Raw genomic sequence first — 26,118 nt, 5'->3', positions numbered from 1 at the left:
TTTCCAGCTTAATAAAAAAAATCTGGGTTCTTATTTGTTTCTGCATTCAGTCTGCCATAAATTGTTGTTTTGAACCAAATATATGAAAAAATGTAACCTCTCAGTGATAAATACAAAGGAATAGTATTAGAAGATGGTTTTTTTTTGTGTGTGTGTGTGTGTGTGTGTGTGTGTGTGTGTGTTGCTGGAGCATTCTACCTCTGAGCCATACTCTAGCCCTTTTTATTATTTATTTATTTATTTATTTATTTATTTATTTATTTATACTTGGAAATAGGATCTCACTAAGTTGCTGAGAGCCTAGCTAAGCTGCTGAGGTTGGCCTTGAACCTGCGATCCTCCCATCTCAGCCTCTCAAGTACTGGGATTACAAGTGTATATCACCACACCTGGCTATAATAATATCTATCTATCTCTCTCTTCTCTCTCTCTCTCTCTCTCTCTCTCTCTCTCTCTCTCTCTGTCTCTTTCTTTCTTTCCTTTGTTCATTCTTCCTGTCCTGGGGACTGGGAATAAAATCCAGGGGCATTCTACCTCTGAGCTACACCCCCACTCCTATTTTTTATTCTTTATTTTAAAACAGGGTCTTGAGCTAGATGTGGTGGCACATGCTTGTAATCCCACCATTTGGGAGGGTGGGACAGGAGGACTGTGGTTTGCAGACAGCCTCAGATACTTAGTGAGGCCCTTTGCAACTCAGTGAGACCTTGTTTCAAAATAAAGAATAAAAAAATAGGGCTGGGGGTATAGCTCAGAGAGAGAATGCCCCTGGGTTCCATCTCACTACCACACACAAAAAAAATTACACGTACTAGAATTACAGTGTGTGCAACCACTCCTGGCTTCAAAATGGTCTTGACTACTCTAGGTTCTCTGTACTTCCATATAGATTTAAAAATCATGCCGGGGGTGGTGCACGCTTGTAATCCCTGCGCTTGGGAGGTGGAGACAGGTTCGGAGCCAGCCTTGCTGGCTTAAGAGACCCTATTTCCACATAAAAAAGTTAAAAAATAGGTCTGGGAGTGTAGCCCGTGGGAGTGTATCCCAGAGGTAGAAGGGCTTCCAGGAACCCCAGTACCACCAAAATAAATAAATAAAATAATAATAATAATAATAATAATAATAATAATAATAATAATAAATAAAATCAGCTGCCAATTTTTTTGTGTGTGGTACTGGGGTTCCTGGAAGCCCTTCTACCTCCGGGCTACACTCCCAGACCTATTTTTACATTTTTATTTGGAAACCAGTGCGCGGGGCTGGCTTCGAACCTGCGCAATCCTCCTGTCTCTGCCTCCCAAGCGCGGGGATTACAAGCGTGCGCCACCATGCCCGGCTAAAATCAGCTGCCAATTTTTACTGAGACAATTGGGTGGAGGGGAGGAGTTTGGGGATTTTCTCTTTTGTTTTAAAACAAATTGGAGTCAGGAATGGTGGTGCATGCCTGTAATCCCAGTATTTGGGAGGATGAGATAGGGAGGATCACAGATTGACAGCCAGGCTCAACAACTTAGTGAGATCCTGTTTCAAAATAAAAGATAAAATAAAATAGGTCTGGGGATGTAGCTCGGAAGTAAAATGCCCCTGGTTTCAATCCCCACTACTGATAGATAGATAGATAGATAGATAGATAAAATAGGGAGATTCAGTATCTAACAATGACATGTCTTCTGACCCCTGAACATGGCATATCTCTTTCAGTGTTCTTTAGTTTCTCACAGTAAAGTTCTGTGGGGCTTAGTGAACACGTTGACCTTTCTACTTCCTGAGGGCCTTCTTTGTACTTAGATGGGGCATCCTCCTAATTACCACAGAATATATAGGTATACAGAAATGGTTATCTAGCTAAAATGAGTGAGTTGTGTTTTTGTTGCTGTTTTGCAGAACTGGGATGAAACCAGGGCCTTGAGCGAGCTAGGCAAGTTCTCCATCAGTAGACTACCCCTCCCCACACTGCGGCGACATGTGAATCAAGTCATAATTTTTTTTTTTTTTTTTTTTTTTGGTGGTACTGAAGTTCCTGGAAGCCCTTCTACCTCTAGGCTACACTCCCAGACCTATTTTTTATACTTTTTAATTTGGAAACAGGGTCTCTTAAGCCAGCGCATGCGGCTGGCTTCGAACCCGCGCGATCCTCCTGTCTCCGCCTCCCCAGCGCGGGGATTACAAGCGTGCGCCACCACGCCCGGCCAAGTCATAATTCTTATTCCCCCTCTTCACCCCGAAGATAATCATCCTATTGTGTTTAGTGCATATGAATACTTTGTATTCTTTTATTAAATGCATGTTTTACATCATGTAGTTTTTCTTATCAATTTTATCGAGGGATAATTTACATATAATAACTTGCATTAATTAAAACTGTAAAACTGTACAATTCGAAGACTTTTTTTTTTTTGCAGGTCTGGGGATGGAACCCAGAGGCATTTGACCTCTGAGCTACACCCCCTGACCCATTTTTTTATTCTTTTATTTTGAAACAGGGTCTCACTGAGTTGCAGAGGGCCTCACAAAGTAGCTGAGGCTGTCTGCAAACCGCGATCCTCCGGTCTCAGGCTCCCAAATGCTGGGATTACAAGCGTGCGCCACCACGCCCGGCTCGAAGACTTCTGAGAGATGAACACATTCACGAAAACAAAAACTCAGTAACATGCCAAGACATCCTGCTGCCTCGGCATCTATGTGTTGAGACCCCACTCCACATAGTTAATCGGCAAAAAAGCCCCGAGAAGGAGGTATCGTCTCTGGCCAAAGTACCCCCCACTTTTAGATACCCTTCACTATTATTCCTTTTAACTTTCTACACGAATTGCTCCAGTGATGTGAAATCAGGACTATAAAAAAAAAAAGAAATTGAGTCCGTGGAAATAAACTCTCTAATAATTTGTCTAAACGTCCTTGGCTTTGCTCAATAGTAATGAAAAAACTGGCCAGAACTCAGATACTGTGATAAACATTCCAGCTGCAGCAATCACTAGGTTAAGCCATTAACTCCAGTAACCGGTAACCCGGTAGCTCAGTTCAAGGTAACTGTTTATCCTTGAGATCCTGCCTAGAGACAGAGAAGATAAAACCTTGTGTGTGACCTTAAAGCAATTTAGTTGATAAACAACTTAGCTGCCCAAATATAATAGACCCAAAGAAAAAGATTGTTGACTTTTACCTCAGTGTGAGCAGTCCTGGAGAAAGGGAGACTGACCGCATGGTTAAGAAATGAATATGACAAAATAAAGGACAGATGTTCTAAATATATATGTATGAAGGAAATGAAATACCGTAAGAGTAAGAAAAGCATTTCTGCATGAAAAAGAGCTTATCATAAGAAAGTCCCAACTGGGAAAGAAAGGAATTAGAAAGTTAGAAGCAGGTTGCAGAGGGTTTGTGACAGGGAAATGGATTATTAAAGATGAGTAGGCTTCTAATAGGCTTGTTGTCTAAAGAAGAGTGCTCAGCAGTTAAGGAAATACATCTGACAATTAAATCCAAGAACTTCATGGTGTTGTTTGTGGTGTTTTGTCTGCCAAACTGTGTTGTGAGTTTGCTTAAGCTTTCAGATTTAGAAGGTAAAATGCCAACACCTGAAGAAACCCTATCACATCCACCTGAATCACCACATCTCCCCACACTTGCTATATGGACTGAGCACAAAAGAAGGAAAGTTCAAAGAAAATTAAAGAAGATTCCCGGAGAAGCCTCCAAGCCTTGGGCGTGCCCGTTTCCTCTGGAAGATTGCCCTTTGGAACTGCTTGTCTGCAAAATCAGGGAGGAGATCCGGAGTTAATCTCTTGAAAGCCAAAAGCCAGCTGAAAACTGGACTAGTTTTTTTACCTTTGTTTACGTGTCATTCACTATTGTTTCACAGTGATTGCATTCACTTCTTTTTCTCTTATCATTAACTTTACTGGTGAAGGGTATAAATTTTTCGGGGTTCTTGTAATAAAGTGTCATTGGCTCAAGAAGCCTTTGTCCATCTCAGGTTCTTTCCAAAGCGTCCTACCTAAAAACTTAAGGAATTCATAGAGGGGAAGGAATCGCTGCAGATAAGTTTCTGCAGAACTCCACCTGCCTTTTGCCCCATCTTTCTGAGGATTTGACCGGGAGCTGACAATAACGACCCAACTGAGATTAGTCGGCAACAGTAACACACAGCACATTTCCATCAACCTCAAAACTCCCTTGTGCCCTTTTGCAGCTTACTCTTCACCCCAGGCAACTACTGATTGCTTTTAAATCACTGATGATTAGCATACACACTATATAAGTGGAACCATTCCTATACAGGTTCATACCTATTTGCTTTTGCTCATAAGAATGAGTTTGACATTCAACCATCATGTTGTATGTATCAAGTTTGTTCCTTTTACGTATTGAACAGGCCAGGTATGTGGCCCATCCCTGTAATCCCAGTAGTTGGGAGACTGAGCCAGGAGTATTGCAGGTTTGAGGCCAGCGTCAGCCATAGAGTGACAACCTTCGCAACTCAGTGAGATCCTGTTTCAAAATGAAAGAATAGAGCCGGGCGTGGTGGCGCACGCTCGTAATCCCAGCATTCGGGAGGCTAAGACAGGTGGATCATGGTTCGCAGCCAGCCTCAGCTACTTAGTGAGGCCCTCTGCAATTTAGTGAGACTCTGTTTCAAAATAAAGAATAAAAAATAGGGATGGGCATGTAGCTCAGAGGTAGAATGATACTGGGTTTCATCCCCGGTACTACCAAAAAAAAAAAAAATTATAAAATGAAATAATAAAATAGGGTTGGAGGGTGTAGTTCAGAGGTAGAATACCTCTGGGTTCCATCCCTAGTAGCAAAAAGAAAGAAAGAAAGAAAGAAAGAAAGAAAGAAAGAAAGAAAGAAAGAAAGAAAGAAAGAAAGAAAGAAAGAAAGGGAAAAGAAATAGTATTGAGCAGTACTCAGTTGTGTGAATATACCATATTTAGCTTATCTGTCAGCCTGTTTGTTGTCATAGAAATCTGTGTGACCAGTTTGGGGCTAATGGCAATAAAGCTGTTATCAATACTCAGGAACAGGTCTTTATGTGAACTTACGTTTGCATTTTTCTTATAAAACACTTAAGAGTAGAATGACTCTATCACTTGGCAATTATGTGTTTACCTTGTGAAGAAACAGCCAAACTGGTTTCAAAAGTGGCTGTACGTTTAGCCAGGCACGCTTGTAATCCCAGAGCTTGGGAGGCTGAGACAGGAAGATCGCACAAGTTCGAAGCCAGCCTCAGCTACTTAGTGAGGCTCTCAGCAACTTAGTGAGACCCTGTTTCCAAATAATATATAAAATAGGTCTGGGAGTGTAGCCCCTCCGGGTTTCATTCCCAGCACCAAAAAAAAAAAAAAAAAAAAAGTGGCTGTACATTTCACATTTGCAACAGCAATATATGAGAGTTCTATTGGCTGAGTATCCTTGCCAACAATTTGCCATCGCGTTTTTTTGATTTGTTTTGTTTTAATGGTACTTGGGATGGAACCCTACTACCTCCGGGCTATACTCCCAGACCTATTTTATACTTTTTTATTTGGAAACAGGGTCTCTTAAGCCAGCGCGCGATCCTCCTGTCTCCGCCTCCCAAGCGCGGGATTACCAACTTGCGCCACCACGCCCAGCTGCCATCGCGTTTTTCAAACTTCAGCCGCTCTGCTGGGTGTGGGGGCGCACACCTGCAACCCCAGGACTTGGGATGTTGAGACAAGGGGATTGCAGGTTCTACACCTCGGCAATATAGTGAGACTCTGTTTCAGAATAAAAAATAAATAAATAAAAAGGGCTAGGAGTGAATCTCAGAAGTAGGAAGGCCCTGTGCTCAACCCTCAGTACTGCACACACAAAACAAACAAAAGCCTTCAGCCATTCTGATGAGTATCCAGGGTTATATTGTGGTTTTGTATTTCCCTTATGACTAGTAACCTTGAGAATCTTTTTATGTTTTATGAGTCATTCATATATGCTCTTCTGTAAAGTGTCTCTTCAAATCTTTAACTCATTTTTATTAGGCTGTTTAGCTTATTATTGTTATAAAAACTGTTCATATGTGTTAGGTACAAATATACACAGTTTTGGAGTATTTTTTCCAATTTGCGGCCTGCCATCTTATTTTCTTTTTCTTTTTTTTTTTTTTTTTTTTTTTTTTTTTTTTTTTTTTTTTTTTTTTGCGGGTCTGGGGATGGAACCCAGGGGCATTCGACCTCCAAGCTACACCTTCTGCCCTATTTTTTATTCTTTATTTTGAAACCGGATCTCACTGAGTTGCAGAGGGCCTCACTAAGTAGCTGAGGCTGTCCGCGAACCGCGATCCTCCAGGTCTCAGCCTCCAGAATGCTGGGATTACAAGCGTGCGCCACCACGCCCGGCTTTATTTTCTTAATAGTAATTTATTTTTTTGTGGTGCTGGGGATTCAACCCAGGAACATTCTACCCTTGAGCTATTAAAATTCTATCCCTAAACCTGGGGTGGTGGCAGATGCTTGTAATCCCAGCAGTTTGTAATCCCAGCATTCAGGGCCTGAGACAGGAGGATCTGGGTTCACGGACAGCCTCAGCTACTTAGTGAGGCCCTTTGCAACTCAGTGAGACCTTGTTTCAAAATAAAGAATAAAGCCGGGCGTGGTGGCGCACGCCTGTAATCCCAGCATTCCAGAGGCTGAGACAGGAGGATCGCACAGGTTCGAAGCCGGCTGCGCTGGCTTAAGAGACCCTGTTTCCAAATCAAAAAGTATAAAAATAGGTCTGGGAGTGTAGCCCAGAGGTAGGAGGGCTTCCAGGAACCCCAGTACCACCAAATAAATAAATAAATAAATAAATAAATAAATAAATAAATAAATGGGGAGGGTGGCTGCTGGACGTGGTGGTGCACGCTTGTAATCTCCGCACTTGGGAGGCGGAGACAGGAGGATCGCCAGGTTTGAAGCCAGCCTCACCTGGCCTAAGAGACCCTGTTTCCAAATAAAATATAAAATAGGTCTGGGAGTGTAGCCCAGAGATAGAAGGGTTCCATCCCCAGTACTACCCTCCAAAAAAAAGTGGGGGCGGCTGGAGGTATAACTTGGAGATAGAATGCCCTGGGTTCCATCCCCAGTGCCAAAAAAAAAAAAAAAAAAATTCTATCCCTGATTTTTAATTTTTTTCTTGTGGTACTGGGGATTGAACCAAAGGGCATACTACCTCTGAGCTATACACTCCAGCCCTGTTTTTTTTTTTTTAATTATTCTTTATTTTGAAACAGGGTCTTGCTAAGTTGCAAAGGGTTTCACTAAGATGCTGGGGCTGGTTTCAATCCTGCGATCCTCTTATCTGAGCCACCCAGTAGTGGGATTACAGATGTGTCCCTGCACCTGGCTCTCTTCATGGTGTTTTTTGAAAAGAAGACAATTTTAACTTTAGTAAAGTTTATCAATTTTTAACCTTAAGATTGTTTTATTCTATTATTTTTCTGACTCAAACTGTTCTTAAGTCTCATCCATGCTGCTTTATGTCTCTATGGCTTTTTAATTTCTAACTGACATGTTCCATTTGTGATGTAAATACCCCACTTTTGCCTATTCGCTCCCACCCCTCCACCTCCCTGGGTCCACAAATAATGCATGTCTTTGGCAAGTTATGTGAAATGTAAATAGAGTTTGATGAACTTAAGGCATACACCTAAGTCCGTCATCACTAGATGGCTCTCAGAAAGTCTGTGCCAGTGTACTTTCCACAAGCAAAGGATATGCACAGGTCACAATATTTTTACATTCCTGACAAAATTTGACATTGTCTAGCTTTCTAATTTTTGTCAGTCTATGAGGTATAAAGTGATATTTTGTTTTGCTCTTTATTTTTATACTGGGAATTGAATCCAGGGGATTTTTTTTACTGGAGATTGAACATTCTACCTCTGAGCTACACCACCAACACTATTTTATTTTTCATTTTCAAACAAACTGTCTCACTAAGCTGTGGAGGGCCTAAATTGCTGAGGCTGGCAATTTAGTATTGGGATTACAGGAGTCTACCACAATGCCTGGCTTAATTTAGTATTTCTTGTTGGTTTTTTTTTTTTTTTTTTTTTTTTTTTTTGTGTGTGTGTGTGTGTGTGTGTGTGTGTGTGTGTGTGTGACTGGAGATGGAAGTCAGGAGCATTTTATCTCTGAGCTACACCCCCAGCCCTATTTTTTTTTTTTTTTTTTTTTGGTGAGTCTGGGGATGGAACCCAGGGGCATTAAACAAGGTCTCACTGAGTTGCAAAGGGCCTCCCTAAGTAGCTGAGGCTGACAGCAAACCTTGATCCTACTGTCTCAGCCTCCCAAGTGTTGGGATTACAAGCGCGCGCCACCACGCCCGGCTTAATTTGGTATTTCTTACAGCCCATAAGTTTGGTTCTCTCTTCATATCCCTATGGGTTTCTTAGTTTTGTAAAGTGCCCAATTTTTTGCCCATTTTCTATTGAGATTGCTGCCTTTTTCTTCTTGATTGCAGTCCACTGTATATTATAGACAACAATTTTGTAAAAAAAAATTTTTTTGGTACTAGGGATGGCATTCTATCTCCAAGCTACACACCCACCCCTATTTTTTATTCTTTTTATTTTGAAATAGGGTCTCACTGAGTTGCAAAGGGCCTAAGTAGTTGAGACTGTCCGCGAACCATGATCCTCCTGTCTTAGCCTCCCAAATGCTGGGATTACAAGCGTGCGCCACCACGCCCAGCAACCCTTGTGAGGTTTAAATCTTCTCTCTGTATATTATCTGTATATTATCTTCTATCTGTATATTAATTTTGCCTATAATGTCCTTAATAGCACAAAATCCTTAAATTTGTTTAAAACAAATATTAATTTTGCCTGTTATTTCTGTCTTTAAGGTTTGTTTAGCCCTTCCCTTAAACCCTAAATCACAAAGATGATCTTTTATTTTCTTCTATCATTTTTCCTTTTTACCATTCTTACTTAAATTTTAAGTCCATTTAAAGTCTACATTTTTGCTTGTAGTTGGATCTGGTTTTACTCAACCTCATCTAGGGAGACAGTATGGCCTTTCTTCCTTTCAATTCCTATCTACATGGGTATGTCTCTGAGCTTTCGATTTATTTTATTTTTTGTACTGGGGATGGAACCCAGTGGCTTTCTACCTCCGGGCTATACTCTCAGACCTATTTTATATTTTACTTGGAAACAGGGTCTCACTAAGTTACTGAGATCCTCACTAAGTAGCTGAGGCTGGCTTCGAACCTGTACAATCCTCCTGTCAGCCTCCCAAGCGCTGAGATTCCAAGCTTGCGCCACCATGTCCAGCTTGAGCTCTCTATTTTTTAAACTGCTTATTTTTTTCCTGACATAGTATCAATATTACAATCTTTCTGTGTGTGTGTGTGTGTGTGTGTGTGTGTGTGTGTGTGTGTGTGTGTGTGTGTGGTACTAGGGATGGAACCCTGGGGCATTCTACCTCCAAGCTACAGCCCAGCCCTATTTTTAATTATTTTGAAACAGAGTCTCAATGAGTTGCAAAGGGCCTCACTAAGTAGTAGCTGAGGCTGTCCTCAAACTGTAATCCTCCTGTCTCAGGCTCCCAAATGCTGGGATTACAAGTGTGTACCACCACGCCTGGCAATATTACAATTTTTCATAGTATGGCACTGTTTTTTTTTTTTCCTTTTCTGGTGCTACTTTAGATTTTATTTCTGACCCCCCTCCCCTGTCTTATTTTTCATTTTGAAACAAGAGCACACTAAGTTGATGAGGGTCTCACTAAGTTGATGAGGCTAGCCTTGAACCTGTGATCCTGTCTCAGCATGCCAATTACTAGGCTTACCAGTACTTGCTACCACACCCAACTCATAGTATGGCATTAAGAATGCCTTAAGAGCTGGGCTGTTGCTTGGAGGTAAAATGCCGCTGGGTTCCATCCCCAGCACTGAAGGGGAGGGGGGGGGAATGTCTTAAAAACTAAGAGGACAAGTTCTTCACAGAAAGAAATCCATCCAACCAGGTATATACAAGTACAGGTTTCTCCAATGGAGAAGAAGGACTGAACTGGAGAGAGAACGAAGAAGACAATAAGATTCCTAAGAGTGGACCAAATCGGAAGCAGAGTCTGAGCAGAGGAGGTGTGCTCCAGGGAGAGCGGAGGCTGGGCCTGAGCAGCCCCACAGCCAGCAGCAGCTCCTCTAGCCCAGGGCACCTGTGAATTCTGTGATAGAAGGGGCTGGCAACCAGAGTCCAGCTAGAGGAAGCCCATCAGAAACAAGAGCATCTGAAGCAGGAGGAAGGTTCAGAAAGCCAAAGAGGGAAAAGACATTGATAAAGGTCAGCAGTCTAGAGGAGACGAGGGTAACCTGACAGGTAGAACCCAAGAGCAGCACGGATGGCAAACATGGTAGAGAGCAGGAGAGGGACAAAAGGGGGCGATGTGCCTCCCTCCCACAGCCAGCCAAGCTCAGGACAAGAGGGGAGTCTCAAGAGCATAGCTGCAGCCAGGCACGGTGGTGCACACTTGTAATCCTAGTACTTGGGAGGCTGAGACAGGAGGATTGCAGGTTTGTGGCCAGCCTCAGCAACTTAGTGAGGCTGTCAGCCATTTAGTGAAACCCTGTTTCAAAAAAAAAAAAAAAAGAATAAAATAGCTCAGAGGTAGAATGCCCTGATATCCCCAGAAACACACACACACACACACACACACACACACACACACACACACACACACACACACAATCATGAGGTCAGGACAGTACCATATACAGCTTTTTATCCCAAAGACTTAGCACAGAATATGCCTGGAATATTCTGCCAACAATGTTTTCTACTACTGATTTTGCACTTCTTGAAAATGAGGACTGGGAGCTGGGCATGGTGGTGCACACTTGTAATCCCAGCATTCGGGAGGCTGAGACTGGAGGATCACGGTTTGCAGACAGCCTCGGCTACTTAGTGAGGCCCTCTGCAACTCAGTGAGATCCTGTTTCAAAATAAAGAATGCTCGGAGGTAGAATGCCCCTGGGTTCCATCCCCCCCAAAAAAAAAAAAAAAAGAAAAAAGAAATGAGGACTGGGACTGACTTTTCTACATGGATGTGCATTTGAGTATGTGTATATAAAAGATCATCCTAATAATATTCTTCATTGTCAGTACATAAAGATCTGCCTTACCCATTTCAATGGCCGTAGGGTATCCATCCAGGGAACATACCATTTCAGTCACACGTCGGTATCCGTGGGGATCAGTTCTAAGCCCTGCTTCCCAAGACCAACATCCACAGATGCTCAAGTCTCTTCTATGTAATAGCATAGTGTTTGCATATAATCTAAACAAACATTCCCATACATGTCAAATCATCTTTAGGCCCCTTCTAATACCCAATACAATGCCAATGCTCCATCAGTAGTTGTTACACTGCGTTGTTTGGAAACTGACAAGGAAAAAAGTCTGCAGGTTCAGTACAGATACAAGTTTTTTCTGCGTGTTTTTGATTTGTTGCAGTTTGCATCTGTAAATGCCGAGCCTGCAGATATGAATGGCCAACTGTAGTTATTTACTCAATGCTCAATTCACTTTCTAAGTTGTTTCCATTTGGCGGGTACTTGGATCACAATGGCCAGTGATTCAGTCAGTCATGTGTGCATAATGAAGCCTTCATAAAACCCCTGATCCGCAAAGTGGTGCCTGGAGGGTAGTACGCTGGAAAGGCACGGGACCTTGTACTCCTCCCCAGCTCTTCATCGTGTCCTTTACAACAAACTGGTCAACTGCTGCCCTGAATTCTGTGATCCATCCTAGTAAATTAACCAGATCCCAAGAGGGGATAGTGAGAATCCTGACTCGGCCGACCGACCACAAGTGGAGAAATGTCCCCCACAGAAGATCACGCGCCGGCCACACAGCAATGTTCAGAAGTGACACGACTGAGGCGGAGCTAGCCTCATCAGTGGAGAAACGCGCTAGTTTCATAATTCCGTATGTGTGTATGTGTGTGTGGAGGGGAATTAGGGGTTGAACCCAGGGGTATTCTACTTTGGAGCTAGATCTCCAGCCCTATTTTATTTTTTTTTATTTTGAAACAGGGTCTTGCTAAATTGCTAAGGCTGGTCTCGAACTTGCAACTCTTCTGTCTCAGCCTCTCAAGTACTGGGATTACCAAGTATGTGCCACTATGCCTGGTCGACAGATTAACAGTTTGAATTTACTGGGTGGTAGCTGTAGGCAGGTGGGGCACAGCGACGGGAGGTGTGCCGCTGGGGCGTGGCTCTGGAGGCTCCCTCTGACCCTGGTCCCTTCTTCCCCTTCCCTGTTTCCTGGCTGCCCTGAGCAGCTTTGTTTGACCACACTTCATCATGATGTCTCTCCCCTGGAGTCAGCTGGCTATGAACCGAGCCTCGGAAACAGGGAGGCCAAGAAACCTTTTCTCCTCTAAATTGTCCTGCTGAGGTCACAGCAACAACAACAACAAAAAGCTAAAACTCGGGCAACAACTACTACCTGTGACTAGTGTCTGCAGTGGCATGGCCTTGGAGGACAGCCCTGGAGCTGTGGGATCAGATATTCCAGGTAATATCAGAATAGAGTTAAAGGCTTCCAGCTGCTACCCACTGGAGAGATGCTTGGTGTATGGGGGGGAAACCCCACACATCTATGTCAGAAGTGCTGTGTTAAGTGATATTAAGAGAAGGAAAAATGGTTTGCTTTACTTTGGACCTTACATAAAAACTTAGGTAAGAGTTGTTTTATCCAGGCATGGTAGCACTTGGGAAGCTGAGGCAGGAGGAGCACATGAATCCAAGAGTTCAAGGCCAACCTAAGCAACAAAGCAAGACCCTGTCTCAAAGAAAACAACAGTGCCAGGCTTGGTGACGCACACTTGTAATCCCAACATTCGGGAGGCGGAGTCCGGAGGATTGGAGTTCGGGAATAGCCTTAGCTACTTAGGCCCTCTGGAACTCAGTGAGACCCTGTTTCAAAAATAAAAAAGACTAAAAATAGGGCTGGGGGTGTAGCTCGGAGGTACAATGCCCCTGGGTTCCATCCCCAGTACTGCAAAACAAACAAACAAACAAAAAACCCAGAGCTGTTTTGACTTGTTTTTGTTGATATATTATTTAGGATTTCTGTACACAGCAATAATGTCTTTTGTAAATACAGTTTTACTTCTTCTTTATCAGTCTTTATGTCTTTTACTTCTTTTTCTTATATTATTACAATGGTTAGGACCTTGTAAAATGATAAAAGTGATGAGAGTGGATATCTTTCCCTTTCCCCCCACTCTCAGAAAGAAAACATAAATCTTTCTCTATTACATATGCCGCTCACTATAAAATTTTTCAGATAGCCTTTACTGGATTGAGAGGGTTTCCTTCCTTTCTTTTTATTTGACTGACTGCAATTTATCCTTTTTTTAATTTTTAGAGGTGTTGAGTCCTAACCAGAAACAAAACCCAGGCTGCCAGATGGAATGCACAGAGCTTCGCCAGTAGGCCACTTTAATGCTCGTCTTATTAGACTTCTGATTGTACCCAGGGTGCTCTACCTCTCACCTACACCCCCAGCCCCATTTATTCTTTATTTTGAAACAGATTCTCACTAAGTTGTGGAAGGACTAAGTAGCTGAATCCTCCTGTCTCAGCCTCTCAAGTACCGGGATACAAGTGTACGCCACCACACCCAGCTCCTTCTTTTCTAGTTGGTTGGGGTTTTTTGTTTGTTTTTTTGTCTGTTTGTTTGTTTGTTTGCAGTACTGTGGATGGAACCCAGGGTTATTCTACCTTCAAGTTGGACCCCAGCCTATTTTTTTATTATTTTATTTTTGAACAGGGTCTCACTGAGTTGCAGAGGACCTCACTAAGTAGCTGAGGCTGTTAATGAACTACAATCCTCCTGTCTCAGCCTCCCAAATGCTGGGATTACAAGCATGTGCCATCACACCTGGCTTCTTTTCTAGTTTGATAAAAAGTTATGAGTAGGTTCTGAATTTTGTCAAGTATTTTTCTGCAAATATTAAGACACTCTTCTTTATCCTATTAATGTGATTTCTTTTTTCTTTTCCTTTTTTTTTTTTTTTTTTTTTGGTACTGGGAATTGAACACAGAGGCATTCTACCTCCAAACTACACCCCCAGCCCTATTTTATTTCTTTTTTGGAAAGAGGCTCTAACTAGGTTGCTTAGAGCCTTACTAAGTTGCTGAGCCTGGCCTTCGAACCTCCTGTCTCAGCCTCCCAAACACTGGGATTAAAGTGTGCGCCATCACAACTGGCATTCATTCATTCATTCGTCTATTTATTTATTTACTTGTTTATTTTGTGGTGCTGGGAATTGAACCCAGGGGTATTCTATCTCCAAGCTATACCTCCAGCCCTATTCTGGTTTTTTTTTTTTTTTTTTTTTTTTTGCGGTACTGGGGATGGAATCCAGGAGCATTCTACCTCCAAGCTACACCCCCTGCCCTAGTTTTTTTTTTTTTTTTTGGTGGTACTGGGGTTCCTGGAAGCCCTTCTACCTCCGGGCTACACTCCCAGACCTATTTTTACATTTTTATTTGGGAACAGGGTCTCCTAAACCAGCGCGCGTGGCTGGCTTCGAACCTGCGCGATCCTCCTGTCTCTGCCTCCCAAGCGCGGGGATTACAAGCGTGCACCACCACGCCCGGCCCTATTTTTTATTCTTTATTTTGAAACAGGGTCTCACTAAGTTGTGGAGGACCTCACTAAGTAGCTGAGGCTGCCTGCAAACCGCGATCCTCACTAAGTAGCTGAGGCTGCCTGCAAACCGCAATCCTCCGGTCTCAGCCTCCAGAATGCTGGGATTACAAGCCTGCGCCACAACGTCCGGCTCTGTATTCTTTATTTTGAAATAGGGTCTCATTAAGTTGGAGAGGGCCTAAGTAGCTGAGGCTGGCCAAGAACCCAGATCCTCCTGTCTCAGCCTCCCAAGTACTGAAATTACAAGTGTGTGCCACCATGCCTGGCTTCATTTATTGATTTTTTTTTTTTTTTTTTTTGGTAGTACTGGGGTTCCTGGAAGCCCTTCTACCTCTGGGCTACACTCCCAGACCTATTTTATACTTTTTTGTTTTTGGAAACAGGGTCTCTTAAGCCATCATGCCTGGCTTCGAACCTGCGCGATCCTCCTGTCTCCGCCTCCCAAGTGCGGGGATTACAAGCATGCGCCACCACGCCCGGCCATTTATTTATTTTTATTTTTTATTTTTTGCGGTACTGGGGATGGAACCCAGGAGCATTCTGCCTCCAAGCTACACCCCAGCCCTATTTTGTATTCTTTATTTTGAAACAGGGGCTCACTGAGTTGCAAAGGGCCTTACTAAGTAGTAGCTGAGGTTGTCCTTGAACCGCAATCCTACTGTCTCAGCCTCCCCAATGCTGGGATTACAAGTGTGTGCCACCATGCCCAGCTTGCATTTATTGATTTTTAAATGGTGTGCCATCCTGAAGTTCTTGTTCATGTTGTGTTTTCTTTATTATATTTTTCCAGATGTAATTTGCTAACATTGTGCTGGAGATTTTTGCATCTAATAGCCACAATTCTGCTGGCCTCACAACAGGAGTTGGGACGTATTCCCTTCTGTATTTTCACAGTTTGTGTAAGACTGCTATTAAATTTTCTTTGAATGTGTACAGAATTCATCAATAAAACCATCTGAGCCTGAAGCTTTCTGATTATGAATTCGTCTTTAATATTTTATAGGGAGATTCAGATTTCCTACTTCCTCCTGAGTCAGTATTCACTAAGCTGTTTTCCAAGGAATTTATCCATTTCATCCAAACTGTCAATTTTTAAGCACAAAGTTGGTTATAATATTCCCTTACTACCTTTTTACTTTGTATACAATTTATCATAATATCTCTACTTCTCTTCCTAATACTGATAAGCTATTTTCTCTTATGTCCTTCATTGCTCTTTTATTAAAACCTTTTTGGTCGGACACAATGTAATTGCATCTGTAATCCCAATAAGAGGTCGAGACAGGAGGATCTCAAGTTTGAGGCCAGCCTCAGCAACTTAGGGAAATCATCAGCAATTTATCAAGACCCTGTTTCCAAATAGAAATCAGGCTGGGGGTAGAGCTTAGACATAGAATTCAATCCTGGATTCAATCCCCAGTACCACAAAATAAAATAAAATGCAATCCTTTACATAAGTCCAAAACCTCACTTTACAAGTTTTTTTCTTTTTCTCCTAATAATTAGTTCTCCTTTAGGCAAGTTATGATAAAAAGGACAAAGAATCTTAGATTTGCCACTATTCACAGCGCCCATGATCTTCATTCCTGTTCGTCTAGTTTCCAGCTGGCATCACTTTCCTTTGGCCTGAGGGGGATCGTTTAGCATTTGTTCTAACACAGTCCTGTTGGCAACACATCACTTGATTTCAAAATGCCTGGTTTCATCCTCAGTTGTTTTGGGGGGAGGAGGAACTAGGGATGGAACCCAAGGGCATTCTACCTCTGAGATACACCCCCAGGGCAATTTTATTTTAATTTAATTTTGTGTGTGTGTGGTACTGGGGCTGGAACCTAGGGGCATCCTACCCCAGCCCTATTTGGTCTCACTAAATTGTGGAGGGCCTTAAAAGTGCTATGGCTATCTACAAACCCAGATCCTCCTGTCTCAGCTTCCCAAATGCTGGGATTAGAAGCACGAGCCCTCATGCCCAGCTCTATTCTTTATTTTTTTGAAATAGAGTCTCACTAAGTTGCAAAGGCTTCACTAAACAGCTGATGCTGTCCACAAACTGAGGCTGTCAGCAAACTGTGATCCTCCTATCTCAGCTTCCCGAATGCTGGGATTACAAGCGTGCACCACCACGCCTGGATCTGAGGTACTTTTAAAGACAGGTTGATAACTAGACTAATCTCATACTTGAAGCCTTTCAGGTTCTGCATTTGATCCGACCCTGGCAATCTGACCCAGCCTCTGTTACGTATACCTCAGTCTGCTCAAAACAAAGTTTGTATCCCTGTGCAGTATGTCTTGGAATTCACGAAACCATATATTCTCTATCTAGAAGGGATTCTATGCTTGGACAGCACTTCACACAGATTTCTCTTTTGGAATTTCACAAATTTTAGTAGTTGTTTTGATTCTTTCTCTTGTTATAGGTTGAGAGCGCGAAGGCCTATGTTTGTTGAATACTGATAATACCTGGACTATCATAGGAACATACTGCTTATTGAGTGAATAATTCAATAATTAAAAACTGTAGCCTCTCCTTCATTGTGAAGGAATACAATAATTAATCTTAATTTTATTAATATTACAAAATTTAAGGGAAAGTAAGGCTAAAGACAATTATTTTTCAAACTTGATATTTTCCTCTAAGATCCTCAGAAGAAAGGCATACAGACTTTTGGATATGAAGCCTCTCCGAAGTCTCAGACTCTACATCTGTAAAATGGAAACAATAATAACCAATAAAAACTATGAGAATAAATGAGATTATAGATATAGTTACTGCTATAGCACAGACACACAGTAACACTCAACAACTTATTGTTTTCATTTCATCATCATCAGAGTTATTAAACCACAGCTTAACCCCCCACAGAGCACAGAGCGGCAGCCACTGGGTCGGGAGGATCCCTTAGGCTGGACTGTTTACAGAGTCAAGGGCCTGCTCGGACGTGGTAAGCTGTCTGGAGTTGGTCCTCTGCTCTAGTCTCTGATACTACAGCACAGAAATAGATGCTTTAGCCGGGCGTGGTGGCGCACGCTTTTAATCCCAGCATTTGGGAGGCTGAGACTGGAGGATCGCGGTTCGCAGACAGCCTCAGCTACTTAGTGAGGCCCTTTGCAACTCAGTGAGACCTGGTTTCAAAATAAAGAATTAAAAATAGGGCAGGGGTTGTAGCTTAGAGGTCGAATGCCACTGGGTTCCATCCCGCAAAAAAAAAAAAAAAAAAAAAAGAAAGAAATAGATGCTTTAGTAAGAGGGTCTCAGTAACCTATTCAGAGTTGAGTATCTAGGAGGCTTGAGTCTGCCTACTGTCCGCACTGTAAAGACTGGTGAGTCACTGCCAATGCAAGAGCCAGCAGTCAACAGCAGTAGAGCAGCAGTCCTGAGCACTGTGACTAGCATCTAGTCACCTCCAGACCGCGTCTTCTTTTAAAGGACATTCTTCCTCTTTTCCCTTTTTTTTTTTTTTTTTTTTTTGGTACTGGAGATGGAACCCAGGGGGCATTCTATCTCCAAGCCACACCTCCAACCCTATTTTTTATTCTGTATTTTGAAACAGGGTCTCACTAAGTCACAAAGAAACTCACTAGGTAGCTGAGGCTAGCTGTGAACCTGCGATTCTCCTATCTCAGGCTCCTAAGTACTAGTATTACAAGCAGCTGCCACCACACCCGGCTTTTCCCTTACTCTTATTTCCCCTTTTTCTTTGTCCACCCTCCTCCTGATTCTCTGTACTACTTCTCTGAGCCCCTTTGCTTTCTCTTTTTACTCAGTAGAATACAAAATTAAATTCTCTCTTCTGTATTCATTATACTTTTCTCTTTGGTACTGGGGATGGAACCCATGGACATTCTATCTTTGAGCTACATCCCAGCCCTTTTTTCATTCATTCACTCATTCATTCATTCATTTTTGCAGGTCTGAGGATGGAACTCAGGGGCATTCAACCTCCGAGCTACAGCCCTGCCTTATTTTTTATTCTTTATTTTTGAAACAAGGTCCTACTAAGTTGCGGAGGGCCTCATTAAGTACCTGAGGCTGTCCATGAACCATGATCCTCTGGTCTCAGCCTCTCAAATGCTGGTATTACAAGCCTATGCCACCATGCCCGGCTTATTCTTTTATTTTGAAATAGGATTGCGGTGGGTTGATGAGAGTCTCACTACTTGCTGAGGCTGGCTGTAAACCTGCGATCCTCCTATCTCAGCCTCCCAAGTACTGCAATTACAAGCGTGTGCCACCACACCCAGATTTTATTATACTTTTCAATAAAATAATGAACATGAAGCTGGGCACAATGGTGCACACCTGTAATCCCAATACTTGAGAGGCTGAGACAGAAAAACTGCAGGTTTGAGACCAAGCTCAGTAACTCAGTGAGATCCTATTTCAAAATAAAAAGGGCTGGGGGTATAGCTCGGGCACAGAATGGCCTGGGTTCTATCCCAGGTACCAATAATAATAATGATGATGATAGTGAAGAACATGGAAATTTTAAGGGTTTTGGTTTTGTTTTGGGTTGGTTTTAAGTCAGATCTCACTATGTTACCCAGGCTGGTCTTAAAAACCAAAGTTCAAACAATTTTCCAGCCTCAGTTTCCCAAGTAGGTGGAACTACAGGTGTGTACCAACCACATCTGGCTTGAATTGTTTTTGGTTTTAGTACTAGGTATAGAACCCAAGAGTGATTGATGGCTGAGCTACCTCCTTATGGCTTTTAAGTTTTTATTTTAGCCAGGTGTGGTGGTGCACACTTGTAATCCCAGCATTTGGGAAGCTGAGACCAGAGGATTGTGGTCACAGCTGGCCTCAGCTACTTAGTGAGGCCCTCCACAACTTAGTGAGACCTTGTTTCAAAAATAAAGAATAAGCCGGGCATGGTGGCGCAAGATTGTAATCCCCGCGCTTGGGAGATGGAGACAGGAGGATCGTGCAGGTTCGAAGCCAGCAGTGCTGGCTGAAGAGACCCTGTTTCCAAATTTAAAAAATATAAAAATGGTCTGAGAGTGTAACCCAGAGGTAGAAGGGTTTCTGGGAACTCCAGTACCAAAAAAAAAAAAAAAAAAAGAGAGAGAGAGAGAGAGACCCTGTTTCCAAAGATAAAATAGGTCTGGGAGTGTAGCCCGGAGGTAGAAGGGCTTCCAGGAACCCCAGTACCATCAAAAAAATAAATAAAGAAAGAATAAAGAATAAGCCGGGCGTGGTGGTGCATGCTTGTAATCCCAGCATTTGGAAGAATAAAACTGGAGGATCACGGTTCGTACACAGCCTCAGCTACTTAGTGAGGCCCTCTGCAACTTAGTGAGACCATGTTTCAAAATAAAGAATAAGTCAGGCGTGGTAGCACACGCTTGTAATCCCTGCGCTTGGGAGGCTGAGACAGGAGGATCGCACAGATTCGAAGCCAGCCTCAGCTACTTAGTGAGGCTCTCAGCAACTTGGTGAGACCATGTTTCCAAATAAAGTATAAAATAGGTCTGGGAGTATAGTGCAGAGGTAGAAAGCCTCTGGCTTCCACCCCCAGTACTACCAAAAAAAAAGAAAAGAAAAAAAAACAATAAAAGCTGGGCATGGTGGTGCACGCTTGTAATCCCCATGCTTGGGAGGCTGAGACAGGAGGATCACATAGGTTCAAAGCCAGCCTCAGCTGGCTTAAGAGAACCTGTTTCCAAATAAAGTAAAAAATAGGTCTGGGAGTATAGCCTGGAGATAGAAGGCCCCTGGGTTCCATCCCTGGTACCACCAAAAAATAAATAAATAAAAATTAAAAAAATTTTAAAAATAAATAATAAAAATAGGGCAGAGAATGTGGCTTGGAGGTCAAATGCCCCTGGGTTCTATCCCCAGACCCGCCAAAAAAAAAAAAAAAAAAGAATAAAAAATAGGGCAGAGGGTGTAGCTCAGAGGTTAAATGTCCCTGGGTTTCATCCCCAGATACACACACACACACACACACACACACACACACACACACACACACTATATATATATATATATATATATATATTTTTTTTTTTTTTTTTTTTTTTTTTAAACCAGGCGCTGTGGCACACACTTGTAATCCCAGTACTTGGGAGGCTGAGACAGGAGGATCACAGGTTTGAGGACAGCCTCAGCAAGTAGTGAGACTCTCAGCAACCTAGCAAGATACTGTTTCTAAATAAAAATAAAAAATTGGGCTTGGGTATAGCTTAGAGGTAGAATGCCTCTGAGTTCAATCCTCAGTACAAAAAAAATTTCATTTTGAGACAGAATCTTGCTAAGTTACCCAGACTGGCTTTGAATTTGCAATTCTCCTACCTCAGTCTCCTGAACTGGGATTATAGACATGCACCACTGTTCCCAGCTTGAATTGTTTTGTTATTGTTCTTGTTTTTGTGGTGCTGAGAACTGAACCCAGAGGCATTCTACCTCCGAGCTACACCCTCAGCCCGATTTTTTATTCTTTATTTTGAAACAGGGTCTCACTGAGTTGAGGAGGCCCTCTCTAAGTAGCTGAAGCTGTCCACGAACCGCGATCTCCTGTCTCAGGCTCCCAAATGCTGGGATTACAAGTGTGCGCCACCATGCCTGGCTTTGTGGTTGTTTTAATATCCGTGTATTTTTAGTCAGTAAACATATTTACTTATGAATAAAATTATTTACTTATGAATAAAAGGCCGTTTTATTGTTCAAACGACCTGTTTCAAGATGGTAAGGCACACAGAAGACCAGTGGACTCTCTAAGCCCAGGCCGCTGCCGCACTCTTTTCACCGTGGAGTGAATGCCTAGCTCAGGAGCTGTTTGGGTGTCATGACAACGGCAAGGCACCTGGAAGTCTGCAGACTTTCATTTTGGCGTAAGTGCTGCATTCAGGAATGCAGGCACCCAGAGAGGGCTGTCCTACTGCAGCCCCTCTCAGAGATGCTGCAGGCCATGCAGAACCACCTGCAAAACACGCCCGTCTTTTCTTCCTCTATCAACTGCTTTTCAGAAATTCCCCATGAAACTGCGGGTGCAGATTAGAGGTAAGTAAGGAGTGCCGCTGGAGTGGGGACCTTCTGCAACCAGGCTCCTTTGTCTAACTTCACTGTGCCTTCGAGGCTTTGAGGACAGATCATGTATACACCACTTCAATGTATTGGTCCAGCACCGCTTAATGGGGTGGGGAGTCTGAAAACAGCAAGGTCTAGGTGGATGGCTCGGCTTGCACAGAAACCTGGTGGCCTCTGATTAAGTGTTGAGACTCCACTGAGGCCCAATAAAAGGTCAAGAAAGTAGCGGTTCACAGAGAATCAAGTCAAGGTTTTGCTCCAAAAGCCTCTACTGAGTGTGGTGGCACATACTTACAATCCCAGTACTTGGGAGACTTTGAAATTGGTTTTAAAGATAGAAAATCAGAGTTCAATTCCAGTTCCAATAATTAGCTGCATAACTTTATTAAATTACTTCAACTAAAGGTTGCAGTTTGCTCAACTGGAAAATGGGAATGATAATGACATCTTTACAGAATTGGAGCAGGAATTAAATGAGATGAAATAAAATTGGTAAATTGTCTAGCCTAATGCCGCACACTCAGTGGATCTTCTATGTTAATTCCCTTCCTTACTTCTCTAGGAAAATATTATCTGATCCTTATTTTGTCTTCTAAAGAAAAGGAAAACTCTATTCCTCGCATATACTTTCCATCAATATTGTAAGTACAGCTGGATCCACCATTCTGCAAACAGAGAGTGCCCTGACCACCGATGTCTGTGCTGTGCTAATATAAAACCTCCTTGTCCTAGATAGTCTCCTTGAGGTTTTTTTTTTTTTTTTTTCTTTGTGGTACTGGGAATGGAACCCAGGGGCATTCTACCTCTGAGCTACACCCCCAGCCCTATTTTTTATTCTTTTTTTTTGAAACACGGTCCCACTAAGTTGCAGAGGGCCTCTCTAAGTAGCTGAGGCAATCCACAAACTGTGATCCTCCTGTCTCAGCCTCCCAAATGCTGGGATTACAAGCATTCACCACCATACCTGGCTTAGTCTTCTTGATTTAAAAAATAAGTCAGTGCAGAAAAATTTGAATAAACTCTTAAGTAATTAGTGATGATTATAGGCTAAGCATTTAAGAGCATTTAAACATTCTATATAAAACAATCAATTAAAGACATAACACTGTTTTTAAATGTGGCTTGAAACTGCCTCAGTAGCTGCCATGTGAGTTCCCACGCTCGAGCCTCGTGCAGCAGCATGCCAGCTGCCAGCTGCTGCTTCCAACTCATTTCAACCTCACACCCAGAAACCAACTCCACTCTCAAGTGCGTTTACACTGGTACCCAGTAGATGTCTGTAAACATAGAACTACTTTAGAAAAGACAAGTCACTGGGAACCAGAACAAGACAAACCATATTTCCTGAACCAAGCTAAGATGAGACAAAACATCCCAAAAGAAAACCACGTGTGTTCACTGTGTGATACTTCAGTCTACAGCCAAGAACAGGACATGCAAAGTAGGTGCCCATCAATATCAGCCCTTCAACTGCAGGCCTGTGATTACGGGATGCTGTGTGAACAGAAAGCAAGTCAGACAGGGTCAGGCTAGGTGGAAAGCACAATGTACCACCACCAGACAAGTGCCCGAGTGGAGGACGAGAGGAGCTCCTGGGTGAGGAAGAGACCGATGCTCCGAGGGGAGACAAGTCAACACCAAAGGCCCAAGGAGAAGGAGGCAAAGTTTCTTTATGGAAAATAAAACAAAGGCAATATTAAATTGAAAAGTCAGGGAAAAGTAAAGATGAATGTTTTGAAGGCAGGAGAACATCAACTCAATACCAAACCCTAAGGACATAAGTGGAAATGAGAGTAGTAACACACCACAGTAATTAAAATGAACAAAGCCTTCAAGAACAAAGCCTTCAAGAACCCAAGCATGGGCATAGCTTGGGTTTTAACTGAAAAATATAACTGAAAAATATAATATGTTATATTTTTTTATTTTTTGGGTTCATAAACGGAACTGACATTTGCCATGGCATGCAGTTAAAAAAAAAAAAAAAAAAAGAGTTCTCAGCCTACAGCAGCTAAAGTGGTAGGAAATGTCTAAGCCTAAGTCCCAGATACGTCCAGTCTACTCTTGCTGCGCATCTCTGAAGAATCTGAGAGCACTGCAGCCGCATGGCAAGCCATGACTGCCCGTGACCTGCTTTCCCTGGGGGGGCTGGGGTGACATACTTACTGGAGTCTTCCCATTGCAGTAAGTGGAGCTTCCATGCAGAATAATACAAAAATCCCAGGACCAGAAAGAGGCAGAGGGCTAGCAGCAGATTGCGCACGAATACCAAAAGTCCCATCTTCACATGATTTGACTTCCTACATGACCTAAACAAAGAAACAAACAAAAATATAGGTCTTAAAAGAAAGCAGTCATCTTACTGATAATTCTGTCTCTTTACAAAGAAACAAACAAAAATATAGGTCTTAAAAGAAAGCAGTCATCTTACTGATAATTCTGTCTCTTTGGTACTGGGGATTGAATGTAGGAGCATTCTACCTCCGAACTATGCCCCGTGCCCCTCTTTTTTTTATTTTGAAACAAGGTCTTGCTAAGTTTCTGAGATTGGTCTTAAACCTGTAATCCTTCTGTCTCAGCCTCTCCAAGTACTGGGACTACAGTTGTGCATTACCCTGCTTAGCTGTGATATTCTCTGTTTTAAAATACAATCTGAGCCAAGTGTGGTGGTGCATGCCTGTAATCCCAGTACTTGGGAAGCTGAGACAGGAGGATCAAAGGTTCATAGCCAGCCTCAGCTACTTAGTGAGGCGTGCGCGCGCGCGCGCACACACACACACACACACACACACACACACACACACACACGGAACACGAGAGTGAAAAGGGCCCGAGAGGCAACACAGCTCGGGCTCAGCACAGTGACCTCCAGGCAACAGGATGGGCAGAGGAGACGCAGAGCACGGGGCGGCTTTTCCCTTTACATGATCCTGAATTAAGTTTGTTGTAAGTCACAAGTATTACCTCCATTTTTTTTCTTTTGCTTTTGTTGGTGGTACTGGAGATTAAACTCAGGGGCGTTCTACCTCTGAGCTATACTCCCCGCCTACTTTATTTTTTATTTTGAAATAGGGTTTTACTAGGTTGCTGGGAGTTGTACTACATCGAGGAGGCTGATCTTGAACCTGTGATTCTCTTGTCTCAGCCTCCCAAATACTAGGATTACAGGCATGTGCCACTACATCTGGGCCCCATAATGTTTTTTTTTTTCTTTTCTTTTTTATTGTTGCAGTACTGAGGATGGAACTTAGGGGCATCCTACCCCCGAGCTATACCCTCAGCCCTATTTTTTATTCTTTATTTTAAAATAGAGTCTCACTAAGTTGCAAAGGGCCTCACTAAGTAGCTGAAAGTAGCTGAGGCTGGCCGCAAACCTGGGTCCTCCTGTCTGAGCCTCCCAAATGCTGGGATTACAAGCATGCACCACCACACCTGGCTTCCCATAATATTTTAATATTAAAAAGAATCAAGCCAGACATGGTGGTACATACCTATAATTCCTGGACAGGGGAGGTTGAGTCAGGAGAATCACAGGTTTGAGGCCAGTGTGTAGAAATTTAGGTAGATTCTGTTTCAAAATGTAGCTCAGTGGTAGAGTTCCCCTGGGTTCAATCCCTATCCCATCCCTCAAAGAAAAGAAATGAGAGGCACATCTAAATGTAACAACACAAGCCAAGCGTGGTGACGCACACTTGTAATCCCAGCATTTGGGAGGTTGAGACTGGAGGATCGCAGTTCGTGGACAGCCTCAGCTACTTAGTGAGGCACTCTGCAACTTAGACCCTGTTTCAAAATAAAGAATAAAAAACAGGGTAAGGGTGTAGCTCGGAGGTTGAATGCTCCTGGGTTCATTCCATCCCCAGACCCGCAAAAATAAACAAACAAATAAATGTAACAACACGAAAAAAAATACCTAGAACAGACTGCTAAGTGAAAAAAACCAGCTGCAGAATGGTTTGTACATGAATACCCTCATACTCGCAAAAACAGGGGCAGCAATGTTTAAAAATTAAGTATTAAGCACATACATAAAGGAATATGCACTTAAGTACTGATAATAATTACCTCTACAAAGCAGGTTTAGAGGGGAAGTTTTTCACAATTTTTATTCATGTATTTTATTTTCATATTTATAAAGGTAGATGTGCAAAGTTTTCAAAGTGAACCAGAAGTCAGAGATATGCATTCCCAGCAGCATAAACGTCTACACATCTCATCTAACCTTCCCTGACGCAATTAAAGATTTAACATACAATCATCTGCCTACAAAATGCTGGTGGTTCTTGGAAAGTTTTCCTCTCCTTTTAGAAAGGGCTGCAGTGCAGATGTGATGTCTGATTTGGCGCAACCAGGCAGTGACCACAACCAAGGCACTGGCAGAGACAGGACAGTGAGATGCAGGTTTGCTCATTCATTCAACAAG

General features: G+C 42.7%; 1 protein-coding gene across 14 annotated transcripts in view; it reads right to left on the bottom strand.

Moving 5' to 3' along the window:
• ST3GAL3 (ST3 beta-galactoside alpha-2,3-sialyltransferase 3) overlaps nucleotides 1-23,976 on the bottom strand; it is a gene marked incomplete at both ends in the record, with an annotated part of 197,677 nt that extends 173,701 nt beyond the window's left edge. For 13 of the 14 annotated variants that reach the window (XM_080693225.1, XM_080693231.1, XM_080693233.1 and 10 more), the window contains one exon: nucleotides 23,862-23,976. In XM_080693225.1, the coding sequence (XP_080549351.1) occupies nucleotides 23,862-23,976 (115 nt within the window). Of the gene's footprint in view, nucleotides 1-23,825 lie in introns of all 14 variants that reach the window. The other variant, XM_080693238.1, reaches the window with a different exon arrangement.
• Between the last annotated feature and the right edge of the window lie 2,142 nt (nucleotides 23,977-26,118).

This window comes from Muscardinus avellanarius (genome assembly GCF_963383645.1).
Source record: "Muscardinus avellanarius genome assembly, chromosome: 3".
NCBI lineage: Eukaryota > Metazoa > Chordata > Mammalia > Rodentia > Gliridae > Muscardinus > Muscardinus avellanarius.
The sequence above is the reverse complement of the archived record's forward strand: the minus strand, read 5'-3'. Positions and strand labels throughout refer to the sequence as shown.